This window comes from Amia ocellicauda, chromosome 4 (genome assembly GCF_036373705.1).
Source record: "Amia ocellicauda isolate fAmiCal2 chromosome 4, fAmiCal2.hap1, whole genome shotgun sequence".
Lineage (NCBI taxonomy): Eukaryota > Metazoa > Chordata > Actinopteri > Amiiformes > Amiidae > Amia > Amia ocellicauda.
The window spans coordinates 10,279,445-10,294,924 of record NC_089853.1 but is presented as its reverse complement, the minus strand read 5'-3'; the positions used below and the strand labels follow the sequence as shown (position 1 = coordinate 10,294,924).

The 15,480-nt window shown below is 38.8% G+C and overlaps 2 protein-coding genes across 7 annotated transcripts in view; one reads left to right on the top strand and one right to left on the bottom strand.

The window, feature by feature from the left end:
• Positions 1-9,695, top strand: part of lsp1a (lymphocyte specific protein 1 a) — a 66,072-nt gene extending 56,377 nt beyond the window's left edge. For all 5 annotated transcript variants that reach the window (XM_066700971.1, XM_066700972.1, XM_066700969.1 and 2 more), the window contains one exon: positions 8,103-9,695. In XM_066700971.1, coding sequence (XP_066557068.1) covers positions 8,103-8,128 — 26 coding nt within the window. In that variant the 3' untranslated portion in view covers positions 8,129-9,695. The remainder of the gene's footprint in view (positions 1-8,102) is intronic.
• On the bottom strand, positions 4,332-15,326 carry prr33 (proline rich 33). Of its 2 annotated transcripts, XM_066700966.1 has the most exons (3): positions 15,124-15,326; positions 14,689-14,727; positions 4,332-7,556 (listed from the first exon to the last, which is right to left on the bottom strand). In XM_066700966.1, exon 3 carries the CDS (start codon positions 7,545-7,547, stop codon positions 4,503-4,505), a length of 3,045 nt encoding a protein of 1,014 aa, XP_066557063.1. In that variant the 5' UTR covers positions 7,548-7,556; positions 14,689-14,727; positions 15,124-15,326; the 3' UTR covers positions 4,332-4,502. The 2 variants fall into 2 exon arrangements, with proteins under 2 accessions (XP_066557063.1, XP_066557064.1); XM_066700967.1 differs by lacking the exon at positions 14,689-14,727.
• Positions 15,327-15,480: the final 154 nt, after the last annotated feature.

Here is a 15,480-nt window from a genome sequence, read left to right as displayed (position 1 = left end):
TCCTTTCACCTGCTGTGGCCTGAGTCCAGAATGTTTTTGAGCTATGTCAGTGCACTCCACTGGGGGTTTGACCGATATGAATGTGACGTGCATGTCCCTCTGGCTTCAGGACTTGTTTAATGCGTGTTATTCATTTGGGCTGAGTTGGTATTAATCAGTCCTCAGAGCTCTGCATTTGAGAGGAAGCAGTCAGGTGGTGATAGCCTTTCTAGACTGTGGTGTTGGGCTAGACTTCCTTTAAAACAAACAATGCACAGAACCATTGCCCAGCCCATAACTGTGCACTGGTACACTGGGGACTTGATATCCTGTATGATGTAATATGAAATATGAAATTGTTCATGAAAGCTACCTTCTGCATTCAGAAGTCAACGTTTTGGATCAAGTGACTGATCAAGCGTATATACATTTGTTTTGTATGTTTATTGAAAAAACAAGTCTAAATGGAGTCTGCATATACAAAAAGTAAATGCTGGATGTTGGTTTATGTTCAGACTAGGTTATCTACATAGACTAGTCCCTGATTCCCAATTTTACCACTGTCGGCCACAAAGTGGTGGCTATACTTAATTCTATTAAAGGACCCGAACACCCAGTACTGCAGGGATTTATGCTATATGCTGTGCACAGAGAGAGGTCACATAAAACAAGTCTTCATGTAACTTTTTTTTTTTTTTTTTAGCAATACAGACATTTATGCAAACACCTGAATCAGTTGAAAATGTGTGTATGTGTATATGTGTGTGTGTATATATATATATATATATGCCTGCCTATGTATATATGTTTCTATACAATATTATATTCAATTAGCCATCATATTTCTCTATGGTCACATAACTTGATGGACAGGGTGAGGCCAGGAGATTGATTAAATCTACACCTATGTTTCTCCTCACTGTTGCTTTGCTCATGCCTTGTTCCAAGTCCACAATCACTGCTATGCTTTCATTTGATGGTTCTGAACCCAGACCACAAGCAGTTAGGATTGTATAATGCTGTCCCCATTACACACTTAAGTGCAAGTATGAGGTGCATGTTTTGGAGATTGATACTGTGCAAAACTACCAGGCAGATGTTTTTTTCCATAGTCAAAGCTGTTGTTGCTGTGTTCATCATTTTTAATCTTATTGATATATTTTCATTCACGTGCCTACAATAAACCCTCATGGCTATGCTGCATTTTAATTCATGCCATAGAAAACTGACAAGTGCTGTTACAGCAGTGGAAATGTGTTCTCTGATGTAATCTGTAACCTTGCAAGCATCAGGATATATTATATAGATGTTATGCCAGCTATTGGATTTGTTTTTATGCAAATGAAGTTCCTGACATGTAGACATGTTTGCGAAATATGATATTGTCATCTTAAAGTTGAATCAGAAAATTAATTTGAAAACAAATGAATCCTCACACAGCAGGAAAGTGTACAGTACCCACCTACAGCTCTGATAGCTGCAGATGGTGAAGATCAAGGGAGTTTGCTTAATGATGACTAATAATAAATAAATATTACTTAATAAAGACTAAAATAGTCCGGAATAGCAGTTGACTGTCGTTTAGAGCGATGACAAGGATATGTGAAAACATAAGTATTTAATAATGTATGGTAGTTTGTATGCAATGTGTGGGGCTAATCCCATCCAGCAAGCCAATAAATACGAGATGAGAGGAAATCAAAGAAAGAACAAGGAGTGTCTCCTCTGTGGAGTAAGATCTGCCCAGGACCCATTGGACTACACTGCCACGAGACCACCCACAACCATAACTAATGGGATTCATCAAAGACAGTATTAACTGATGGAAAAACCATTATCACTGTATTGAGTAATTATTAGCTCCACATATCCGTTGCTTGCTTTAGATTTTAGTTTGCTCTTATTTTTACATTGTGGCTGTTATGTACTCATGAGAAGATATCATTAGTTTATTCATTCATTTTTTTTTTTTGTCATATTTGAAGTCAGTTGACAGTAGTCCTTGCAAACCAAATCAATTCTGATAGATTTTAAAATGCATTAGATATAGACTTAATACTGACCTGCTGGCCTCATCCCTTTGTCTTTTTTTTATATATTAATTTTCCTTTTTTTTTTTTTTTTTCTCCCCCAAATCTTAGTGATGACAATTGTTGTAAAGTTCAGAATATACATTTATTCTTTAAACCATTAGTGTATTTGTAGATTCGGTATCTCCCACTTAAAGTCTTTACACAAGCATGCAAACATGGAGCAACATAGCACTGATGAGAAGCTTCCAGAAAGTGTTAACACTGGGACCAGAAGGGGATCTGACTGACCCGGACTGACCTAACTCACCATCCAGTTCTCTATTCCTTTCTCTGTCTCTTACACACACTTGGCCCTTCTCTTCAGACACAGCTGTGTTCCTCAGAAACAAAGGTATCCAGACCCTGGAACAAAACTGACTTCCTTCACCTTCCTGCTCCACTTTCTAATGAAGGGCAATCTGGGGTACGCTGTCCATACGTTTCCTTCCATTACTGTAGCTCCCAGGAGACTCGCATCTTCTGACTCACTCTTTCTCTAACTCCATAAAGGGACTACACTGTTATATTAAACTGTTCTGTGCACTGCCACCCTTTCTGAATAGTCATACAGCCTCTGAACATGCCTCACCTGATCAGCCCAATGATTTGCATTCAAATCATGCTTCTCACAGTCATTTCAAACCACTTGTTCCAGTATTGGCAATGTGATGATGGGTCATATCTGGTATGCACCTAAATACTGTCTTCTGTAGTTTTATGTAGTCTGTAATTTCTTGAATTACTATTTTTCAGTTAAAGATAAAGTAGGTTTGAGTGTGTTAATTAAAACATTGTGTAAACATTGTGTGAAACCATTTCCACTGAATTCTCTAGCACCGACCAGACAAAAAAGCAAAATGTTTATTAATTTTGAAGACAATACTAATGTACAGTATGTCTCAGTTGAGGTTTTGGTATGTATTTATTGATATATGCATGAATGTATGCATGTAGGCTATATAGACCCAGACATGCCAAAAATGGGATAGGGGTTTAGAATGACAGCTTTGTAATATGTAATGTAATTTGCTTCACACAATTTCCACTATAACTTAAGGAGGCATTAAAGATGAAGAAAATTGTTGGGCACCCCTATTAATTTATTCCCGAGGTTGCTAGTTTCTTTGTTAAATACAGTCGACTCCTTAAAATCGAACTTGATGCTCGATATGCTGTACTTTTGTTAGTGTAATCTAAAATGGATCAATAAGCATCACCTAATATATATATTTTTTTTCCTTGAAAGTGTTAAAGCTAACGCCACACACTGTTTCTGAGCCTGTATTTGGCAATTTGCCTGTACAACAATGGCCACAGTCATTTCAACAAATCATTGAAAGCCATGGCGACATGAATGTATTGAACTTTCAAAAAGCATTCTTTAAAATGATAAACACTTTTGCCTTCCTGCTATTCATTTTCTCTGAATGTCTTTAAGTTCTTTACATTTGCTGAAACATTTAATCGGTGTGTTAGAAAGTTAATACCTTCCATGTGTGGAATCCCTCACTAGAATTAAGTGTTAAAGCATTAAGCAAAGTCCTGGAAATGGGAAAAGCGAGCTGCTTAAGTACACACACATTATCATTCATAGAGAGTACAGCCATTTATGTTAAGTGGTCATTATGAAAAAGAAGGAATCTCTGAACTCTCTTTTTAGAATAGTTTGAATGAAAATAGTTTAAAAGAAAATGTTAAACCTCTACATCTTAAAAAAAGGAAACTGATTATGGATTTTTTGGCAAAATTATAATATATTTTTTGTTTTCTCTTTAATTTTCTTCTTTAACAGGATTGACTGACCACTAACTCATTTAGATTAATCTTGCTGTACAGTACCTCAACTGATCTGAATGGAGTCCTTCCTTTAAGTGGGACATTATCAGGGAAAGCACTGTATCCAAATACAGTACAAATGGTCGGGAATGTGCTTTGGTTATTCAGGCCATTCTCCACTGCCTGGAGAGCTGATCATTAGTTTAAAAGGGCAATACCATTAGTTTTATGTGAACAACAGATAATTTACTTTTAGGGATTGTACTCTGTATTACATACATATATATATATATATATATATATATATATATATATATACACACACACACACACACACACACACACACACACACACACTTATATACGTATATATACACATATACGTGTGTGTGTGTATGTATGTATGTGTGTGTGTGTATGTATATATATATTATTCCTTTATATGTGTTTATGGTCCTTGACTTGGACAGATATTTTTACATGTATATATTAACAAGCTTGTCATGTGATTAAATATTCATTTATTTTTGTATTTATTTTAATTCTTTACAGCTATGGTTTTCTCTGCAAAGACAGAACAGCTGTAGGCCAAAGTGTATTATCTCCTTTTCATATATGATAGATTTCCTTGATAGTGTCCCATACAATAGACTGTCAGATCTGCTCTCAACTTGTCTATTTCAAATCCCACCCTTTGGCAGTCCTGTTAAAGTCTTTTGGTTCTTCCTCTGTGTTTTTGCGACTAAGCAAGCCCATCTCAAATACGGAAGTGATTTTTGTCAGTGGTCTTGAAGCAGCTTCTTTCAACTTCCTGGCATCGAACCGTGGCTTGTACAAGAGCAGGGGCAGATGGTAGATAAATGAGGGCAGGTCTTTTTTCTCCTGTGCGGTATGTTTTTTCTCAGTTTCGGGTTTGGTATTGGTGATGTGCTGCATTATGCATTCTTTGGCCGAAAACATTTGAAACAGGACAGCATCCCACATTTTAGTCGCTCTGGAGTCTTTGTGTTTCTCCACCTCCTTGCCACTGGACTGGTCGGCACTTTCTGAGGCTTTGGGCTTGTCATTTTTGTGTTCTGGAATTTCTTTCTTGGGCTCAGACTCAGGCTTGGGTTCAGGTATAGGTTCAGGCTCGGGAAACTTGGGCTCTTCAGGCTCCACCACCATATGCTTCTTAAGCCGAGACCAGCCACTGAGTTTGGATTTCAGCCCCTTTGGTTTTTGCGGTACCTTTAGCAGAGGTTCTGCTTTTGGAAAAGAGTCACTGATTTTACCGTTTTCCTTTGGAGCTGATGGTCCAGCTGGAGGTGCTGCTTTGTCTTGTGAAGCAGTGACATTGGCTTCTGCAGTTTCTGGTTTGGCTTTTGCAACCTGGTCTTTAAGCCCATCTCCTGGGTGAGATGAAGGCAGAGCTAGGTTCACACCACTTGGATGACTTGCTGGCAGTGAAGGCTTTTGGGGGGTATCTGCACTTGAAACTTCATTCATAGCAGTTTTGGCCCTAGTAGTTTGCAAAGTAGGGGTCTTGGGTCTCTGTGTTTCCAGTGTTGGTGCTTTCTCTTGTTGAGTATGTTTTCCAGTCACAACTTCGGTGGTTGGTGTTTTTGCCCTGCTGAACTCATAAGTAGGCGTTTTAGCTCTGGACACTGGATATACAGGGGGTGTTGGCTCAGCTGCTTCCTGTGTTGGTGTTTTAGCTCTGTATCCTTCGTAAGTAGGTGTTTTAGGTCTAGGTGCTTCCTGTGTTGGTGCTTTCTCTTGTTGGATATGCGTTTCAGTTACACTTTTGGTGGTTTGTGTTTTTGCCCTATTGAACTCATAAGTGGATGTTCTAGCTCTTGACATTGGATATATTGGGAACTTGGGCACCCCTGCTTCATATGTGGGTGTTTTAGCCCTGTATCCTTCATAAGTTGGCTGTAATTCATATGAAGGTGTTTTAGGTCTTTGTACATCATTAGAAGGTGTTTTTGGTCTTGGGGTTTCATTTGAAGATAATGATGTAGCTACAGATAAACTATACATAGATGCTTTATGGACAGACCCTTCAAGCATAGAAGTTTTAGATCCTGTCATTTCACTTGAAGAGGTTATAGGCCCATCAATTTCTCTAGTGAGTGTTTTGGATTGAGGGACTTCATAAGATGGAGTTGCTGATGATGTTGTGGATGTTTCATTGGGAGGTGTTTTAGGTCTGGATGGTTCATATAATGGGGGTTGGGGTCTTGATGCTTCATTTGTTGGGGTTTTAGGTCTCGAAATGCCAAAAGAGGGTGTGGCAGCTCGGACACTATCAAAAATTGAAGCTGGGGTCATGCCATAATATTGTGATTTAGGCTTAGATTTAGGAGGTTCATATGAAGGAGTTTTAGGTCTAGAGAGATCATGGGTAGGAGTCTTGGATCTCTGGACTTCATACGAAGGAGTCTTGGGTCTTGACACTCCATTGGAGGGGGTTTTAGGTCTTGGAATCTCATACGAGAGTTCACTGGATACTGGTAATCCATTTGGAGTTCTAGGACTTATTACAGCATGTGAAGGAGCTTTCGAAGCTTCATGTGGGGAAATGTTATTTTGATTTTGAGAGACTTCAAACTTGGGTGATTTCAGGCCTACATCTTCGACAGATGGTTTTACAGTTGAAGAGACATCATTAGAAGGGGCTTTAGATCTTGATGCTTCATAAGATGGTGTGTTAGGAGTAGGAAATGCATGTATAGTTGTCTTAACAGCTGGGATCTCATGTGCAGCCTTTGAAATGTCATAGCATGATGTTCCAGCTGGAGAGCTTCCATATAATGGTGTCTTGGGTCTAGGTGTTTCAAAAACAGGAGTTTTTGGCCTGGAAACTTGAAACAAAGGGGTCTTTGGCCTGGGCACTTCATGGGAGAGAGTTTTAGTCGTGGAAACTTCATATGTTGGTGTCATAACTCTCCTAACCTCAAATGTAGGAGTTTTACTTCTTGTAAGTGTTGCCAAAGATGTTGCATAAGAAGTTGATTTAATTCCAGAAATGTCATAAAGTGATGCCTCATATGTTGAACTTTTCGCTGTGTACGTCTTGATTTGGGGAACATCAAATAAAGGGGTTTTGGGTTTTGGAACTTCAGTTCCAGATGCATGTTGAGTGGTAAATTCCAAGTGCGTAGAGCTTCCATTGCCCTCAAGCCCTAGGGACTTGGTTGTCGGTGCTGCTGCCACAGCTGTTGTAGGGAACAGAGTCGAAGGATGAGCATGGTTCCTTTCCACAGCCTGTTGAAAGGGGGCAGGAGCTGGGGCAGGAGCTTGCTTGTGGATCGGAGCTTGATGTTCTAAGGCACGGCTTGGTGTAGTAAACGGCTGCGGGGAGATTCTTCCGGGCTTGCCGTAACTGAAGGGTATTTGGTTTGGATACGGGGACGGTGCGTGCTGGATCACTGGCTTGATGAAGAACCTGGATGGCTGCAGGGTACCCGCATAGGCTGGCATTTCTGGTGTCCTGGGAGGCGTGGAGTGATCGCTGCGCTCGAGGTCAGGACTGGCCTCACTCACCGGGGAGAGGCTGGAGCGGAAAGGGACAGGGGTTTGCGGGGTTGGGGGGACAGACTTTTTCTTGGAGGTTTTCTTCAGCAGCTTCTGCAGCCGGGCATTGTCCTTGCTAGGCTTCGGCAGCAGTGGGGGAGGGTACTGCTGGGGAAGTCCTGGTTGGTTAGCAATTGTTAAAGTGTACGACATCAGCATCTTAACCCCCTGCAATGAAAAAGATTTGGGGTTGAATGGGCATTTTTTATAATACACTGCTATGAACTCATGAAGTACTCTTCTTCTTCGGATCTCTAAATCGTAGTTTTGGTAGACTGTGATTTTGTTTCTGTACAGAACAGATGAAAGAAGAATGTGGCATTTATTTGTAGTTTTTTACCATTTGTGCCCAAATGGAGTTTAGCTATTGAATCATCTGCTTCTAAATGTAATAGTGGCTGATACAATTTACAATCATGTTAAAAATCAAATGGCATCGAATTGCAAAAGTCAGCATCGAAAGGTTTCTTTAATTGCTGTATAAATCTTTGAGTGTGCCTGTTTGATTGGGTTCCACTTTGTCTCGAGTTACTTAGTGAAACTGAATATAGATTTCTATCATTAGCAGTTTGTCAGCACTCGAGAACTGCATAACATCACAACAAGCCTGTTGTTCTGATTGCATATTTAGCCTTAGCAAATGATCATTTTTAGAATAAAACATTTCATAATAATTAATTCTAAAACTTTGCATCTTTTTGTATTGTATTTCAGCTGGATTGTGCCAGGAAGAGTTGTGAAAAATTGAAGACTGGTAATGCACCTTAAAAAATTGTTGCCTTCTTTTTTTTTTTTTTTTTTTTTTTTTTTTTTTATTTATGCATTTTGTTGATTCACAAGAGACTTCAAAGTGAAATGGCCCATTGATATTACTACCATATATCCTGACTGCAGCCTAAAAATACATTTTAAACTGTAGCATTTCTAAGCAAGTACAATAAGAAGTGCTCTTGGAGATATAATTTTCAAAGTCAGTGCCCACATTTTAGCTAGGGGGTTGTTCAGTCTCATTTACAACCTGAGAATACATTTAAGTTTTCAATAACAATATCATCCAAGATTCAGAAAAGAATTTCAGTTACTGAACGGTTTCTCTTTGTATTTTTTTTTGTACTGGAATTGTTAACAGAAACTTTTGTCCAAAATATCAATGTATATACGAGTAATGTTTTTACAGTCCAAAAAATGTATTAATGTAATTATTTTACAAACCTGTCCCTAAACAATGAAACTACACTTAGGTCTTTTTTTTTTTTTTTTTTTTTAACTACGTAAAGCTTTTATGTTCATGAAAAGATGCCTAAAAAAATGAAAGGGGGAGCAGTTTTCTAATAGACTCAACATAATTAATTCCCATATTGTATATGTTGTTGCATGTGCATCCCTTGAGGCATTGGTCCATATTTGCGTTTCTAAATAATTTTGTGTATGTCCCTTAAATGGATATGCTGCATTTAACCAAAAAAGTTTTAATTCCTACTGATATGCCCTTCCTAGTGTCAGTGCTTTGTGATCTAACATATTGCTGGATACAGTATTGAATACTATAAAATCTCTTAATCTAACCATTACATCCGAATTTTGATTCTTTATAAGTCCAAATCATAGAAAAAGGCTTTATCTGACAACTGTGCCAGTCAGAGCACTGAACATTAAAGTGATTTACTGATCCACCAATCAAAGCACTGTACTAGTGCATGTTTAGACACAAAAGAAAAGTTAAATTTTACAGCTAGACGGTATATGGAACAAAATGTGGTAAGTTGGTAGAGGAATGCCAATAAAGCACTAAGATGGTTACCACCATCGTGTGTGACTTTCAAACACATTAACTATTATACTTAAATGATATCACTCTTAATGTCTGCTGCTACTAAGGGAATTTAGAAGTGTGAACTATGTCAGAACTATGTTTAAGAAAAACTAAAAAATGATTGTTTTGTTTGTATGATATTCTAGCTTGAAGCCTCACACTGGAATTATGAGTATTAAGACACATTACTGGTCTTTCTTGAAAATTGAAATAAGGAAAAATGTTTTTTTTTTAATACAACATCACAGCTGATTAACTGTAACAAGGACTTTCTGAAAGCTGTACTAATTGTTTCTTCATAATTTTGGGATCTTGGCAATGTCCTTCTATATGTTGGCAAACTATGAACTATCACATAATTATTTTAAATAGGCTTAGCTGTTACATGCATTTTAAAACAAATGTATAGGGACTGCTTTTTGTATTACCCTTGAAATGTACCACTATTATTGTGATTTTTTTTTATTTTTTAAATAAAAAATGGTTAAGCTGTATTCCACTGTGGTTTGTTCACTCCAATTATACATATTAGATCACTTTGAGTATTATCAAGTATAAAATATCTCTTAGAAGTTCTAAAACCAAGTTCAACATTGCACAAATTAAGGAGACTTCTGGCAAGTAAACGCATGGTATTATACCTGACTGTTTCACTTGAGTTTTTGGTATAGGCAGAAAATCCTTCATTTGTTCGTATTTTTGTATTATGTATATTTATCATCTATGCAATCAATGTAGTAATGAATTAATAACATGCATAAACCACACTCTGAACACAATTAGATAACATTTAAGCAACACAAAGGGGCTTTGACATACTGATATACAGACAGGTGACAAATTAAAGGAAAAACCAACATAAAGTGTCTCAGACCAGCTTCAATGCTCTTGGCACAGATTCTATGAGTCTCTGGACTCTACTGGAGGGATGAATACCATTCTTCCAAAAGATATTCCTTCCTTTGGTGTTTTGATGATGGTGGTGGAGAGCGCTGTCTAACACGTCGGTCCAAAATCTCCCATTGGTATTCAATTGGGTTGAGATCTGGTAACTGTGAAGGCCAGAGCATATGATTCACATCATTTTCACACTGCACTCTGAAATGTGCATTTGTCTTTGTAATGAGGGGTTTATGCACTGCCATCTTGATCCAAAATCGAGGTCAACTGGGCCTGCTCAGCATTTGTATACATGCCACAGAGCATGATAGGATGTTAATTGCTTAATTGTATCATGCAGTACACCTGTTTGGAGGCATCTGCATTTATTCAGGTTTTTCTGTTAATTTGTCACCAATGTGTGTGTATACATATACACACACACACACACACATACAGCTCTGGAAAAAATTAAGAGACCACTGCAATTTTGTATTAAATCAGCATCTCTACGTGTATGGCAGCCATTCCATTCCAGTGTCTGTTGAATTCCAACACAGGCACACCTCATTCTACTGAATGAGGTACTGATTAGGTGTCACCTCAACCAAATCTTATTTACTGAGGAAAAGTATCCTCACTATCCTCTTGCAATAGGACCAGCTGGATGGCAAAAACAGTGCTAGTAGTACCTCGAAAGTAATTGGAATCAAAAAATAACTATTGACCATGCCAAAAGATTTGAAAAGGAAAATTGTGAGTGAGGAAAAGAAGGGTTCAATTCTGGCTTTACTGGCAGAGGGATACAATGAACGTCGGGTTGCTTCCATCCTTAAAATTTCAAAGATGGCGGTTCATAAGAACAAGGTCAAGCAGCAGACATTGGGGACAACAAAGCCACAGACCGGTAGAGGGCAAAAACGACTCTCAACTGACCGGGATGACTGCCAACTCATTCGAATGTCACTCAACAACCGTAGGATGACATCAATTGACCTACAAAAAGAATGGCAGCTGGGGTGAAGTGCACGGTGAGGATGGTTTGAAACAGGCTCCTAGGGGCAGGGCTGAAGTCGTGCAAAGATAGAAAAAAGCCTTTCATCGATGAGAAGCAAAGAAGAGCCAGGCTGAGGTTTGCAAAAGACCATAAGGATTGGAGTGTAGAGGACTGAAGTAAGGTCATCTTCTCTGATGTGTCCAGTTTCCAGCTTTGGACAACACCTGGTTGGGCCTACAAGCCACAGTGTCTCGCACACACTGTGAAATTTGGTGGAGGATCGGTGATGATCCAGCAAGGCTGGAATTGGGCAGATTTGTCTTTGTGAAGGACGCATGAATCAAGCCACATACAAGGTTGTCCTGGAAGAGGTCTTGCTTCCTTCTGCTCTGACAATGTTTGCCAACTCTGAAAATTGTTTTTTCCAGCCACACAGCCAGGTCAAATCAAGGTGTGGATGGAGGACCACCAGATCAAGACCCTAACATGGCCAGCCCAATCTCCAGACCTGAACCCCATTGAAAACCTCTGGAATGTGATCAAGAGGAAGATGGATGGTCACAAGTCATCAAACAAAGGCGAGCTGTTTAAATTTTTGTGCCAGGAGTGACATAAAGTCACCCAACATCAATGTGAAAGACTGGTGGAGAGCATGCCAAGACGCATGAAAGCTGTGACTAATAATCAGGGTTATTCCACCCAATATTGATTTCTGAACTCTTCCTAAGTTAAAACATTTGTATTGTGAATATGAACTTTTCTTTGCATTATTCAAGGTCTGACAACACTGCATCTTTTTTGTAATTTTGACCAATTTTCTGCAAATAAATGCTCTAAAAGACAGTAGTTTTATTTGGAATTTGGGAGTACTGTTGTCAGCAGTTTATAGAATAAAACAAAAAACATTACACACTTACACAGACGTGTAACAAATTAAAGGGAAAAACCTGAATAAATGATAAGATGCAATAAATGCAAACAGGTGCACTGCATGATACAATTAAGCAATTAACATCATATCATGCTAATTGTTTTTTTATTAATATTATTTTCTCAATTTGTAATGACAAAACCCAGTGTTTACTTTTTTTCCTCCTTACTAAACTGAGTGCTGAAGGACTGAAGATCAGGTGGACTACTCAGTGTCTGTGTTACCAGCCAATTTACTAAATTGACCTCTCTTCCTCAACTGAACATCACAGCAATATTTCTCTGTTATGAGTAAAGGGCTTGTATGTATCAAATGCTGAAACCATCTATCTTCGCTATTCGGATTCAGCGACAAAAGACAAAATTAGTGAAATCAATCATCTTACAGTGAGGTGTATTTCACTGGTAAGCAATGGCATTATTGATTACTTAGTAGGCATGTATGTCCTACACTGTCAAACTACAAAAATGTCCTCCTCCTCCCATGTGTTTGTTGTTTGACTTCATATGGAGCCTTCAAGAGCAGCCATGTTGTGCTTAATGAACTTTTAACCACCTTTAAAAACTTCCCATTCCTCCAACAAAGCTAAGAACTTACATGTACCAGAATGGAAAATGTGGATGTCAGTCAAGTTTAACACTCGCTGAAATGAATGTCTCCTGGGTAGCTGGAAAGTTCTGTGGCCTAATTTTAGATGGAAGACTTGAGGATATCATGTGACACCTTCACCTGTTCCTCAATGCTGAGAGCTGTCCTTTACGTGGTGCATCACTTTCACACTTGTAAATCACAGAAAAGCAGCCAGATCATAAAGCAAAGGGCCTGTGCTGAAACATGAACTTGGAAGTCAATTTTGAAAATCATATTAAATGAATAAATGATCTGAAGCTTAAAGGTGTGAATGTTTTCTACCAATTCATCTCATTTCACTCCTGTAGCTCACTGAATCTTTCATTCATCTGCCCGCTCTGTTGTTGCTCCATTATGGTTCATTTCTCTTTGCTTCAGCCGATTTTCACGAGACACAGCTTTTTGAACACATGCGTATCTTGCACTTCTCGGGAACAGTGAGTGCTGAACAGGACTGTTTGGAGGGAAGTATCCCAAGCTGTTTTCCTATATTGTAACATTGATCCATGGTGTCTATTGCTTTCCTGTTCTGACTGCACGATCGGTTGCTGAAAGTGAGCAACAGCACAGCAGTCCACTGAAAGATGTCACTTGTGCATGAATAAACCTTCTTGTTTGTCCGATTAAGGCAGTATGGTTGTTTGGTTTTATATGTTGTCCACCAAAACATAAGAAGAAACTGTTTGAAGTTTCCCTCCAGTTTATACATTGTCAGGTTCTGTAAGTAATCTTCCTGGCAATACAGGCTAGAAAGAGTAAGAAGAAGGAGTAAACATCTGGTAATCTTGGGAGATTTTCCCATTGGGCACAAGTATGAGAAACTCTTATTTGCAGGAAACTATAAAGCATTCAACTCCACGTCAGTCTGCACTCCTGTCTTAATCCTGTATCTGCTCGATGGGATAGGTCTCCAAAGGCCCTTTCCATGTGCACTGTTTGCTGTCCATGGAAAGGTGAGGCCTAAACTAGCATTAGCTAGACACAGACTAATGCGATCAGGATGGAGAACAACGTTTAAAGAAATCCAGATAAAAAGGTGAGCAAGTTTTCTAGATTTTAAATTATAATTACATAATTAATTTAATTACAATTTAAATTGAGCTCTTTTACAGTACAGATCTGTGTAGTAATGTTTTATTTAATACAAAATACATGCCACCTTATTGCTTTGTGTAATTTAAAGGCATTATGTCTCCTGCACCAATTCTTGTCATGTAAACAGTGTTCTCCGTGTATTTTTGCTTATTCTGGTACCTCATTGTGATTTAGGAAGTTAATGACTAACATCAAGTGCAGGCCTCCACCCACCAGGGGGAATTGCAAGGTGAAATTCATCCCACCCATTTCAAATTTGACACTGCGGGACTGTTGAAAAATTGAACTTGAATTTGACTTTAACTCACTTGCCATGTGATACAGGCTAGAAAACCTGTGACCTGATAGAGAGGTATTGAAAAAAAAGAAACAATACCAATTCTGATAATTAGCATGGATGATTTGTTTTGTACTCCTACCCCACCCCTGTCTATAGCTTTGCACAGTGACTGTTTTGAAAGCAGTCAGTAAACCCTTGCTTGTGTTCTGGGACAGACTGGGCATGGATAACTGAGGCAGACATCTTCACATGAAGGAATTAATTTTTTCCCCATTTGATCCCATTGTGATGCTGTTTTATGTCTTAAGGTTATATTGCCACCTTTGTGAATGCCTTAAAGGAGTCTGGCGTCTGCAGCAATGGAGCTAGAGCTGTGAAGAACATGATTCCTCCCCTTGATATATGAGTAGGGGCCGCCAGCCTTTTAAGGTACTGCTAGGTTAGACGTTTTGGTACACCTCCAAGAGACGAGTTCAAAAGAGGAAAGATTAATAATAGCTTAACAATTAAAGTTGAAACAATAGCTGCTAAGAGGTCAATTGCAAAATATTTGAAAAAACTAAGAAAATCCCTGTGCATTAAAATCTACAAACCAATGCATTGGGAGTGCAATAGCCGGTCAATTAATTGACACGGTCATCCGAGGTAAAGGAATAAAGGCCGTAAATAACTTACCAGGAAGTGATTAATACTGATGATAATTCACTTAATACCCTTGAAAGAAAAACAAAAAAACGAGTTGCAAATGAAAATGCAAATCCAAAACGAAAGACAAACATGTTATGCTGCAACCAATACAACCTTTCAGTTTCAAAGTAGCTACATTAACCATATCTCATCAACAAAATCATCAATGTCATGACATCCAAACAATAACATCTATCATGCATATATTATATAAAGCTGTGAAAACACCTCCACATTATATTTTAATTGAATTTACCAGACTACTTTATAACAAATCCATTTCCCTCTGGGTCAAGCCCACTCTGGGGGGCAAAGGTCTAACAGCCAGTGATATTGCATCTGTTAGGGGTTGCACCCCTGTACATGCAATCAGCACCTTTAACAAGCAATGAAAGCAGAAAATATGAATTGCATTCTGATTACCTGAGTGGGTGCTGTGTGGGGGGCTACTAGCTGCTGCCTGCAAGTCCCAGCCTGGAGTGTCAGAAGGGAAATCTCATCTTGGTCTTTACTGCACCCTTCCTACAAATGGAAGGCACAATCTCCAAGCCACTCCAAAAATAAAATCTACCCAGAGACGGGGCTCAATACATGTTTCACTGTGACAGAGTTACAAGGACTGTCAACCAGGACAGGGGGTGGTTTGAGCACATTAGATAACTTGGGTCTGTGGTCAATGCATCCACTTTCCTTTTCTAAGTACAGCAACCCCTACTGGAAACTATGAGGTGAGCCCCAGACTTTTCTGCCCTAACAGTTCTGCTTATTCAGAGAGGTAAC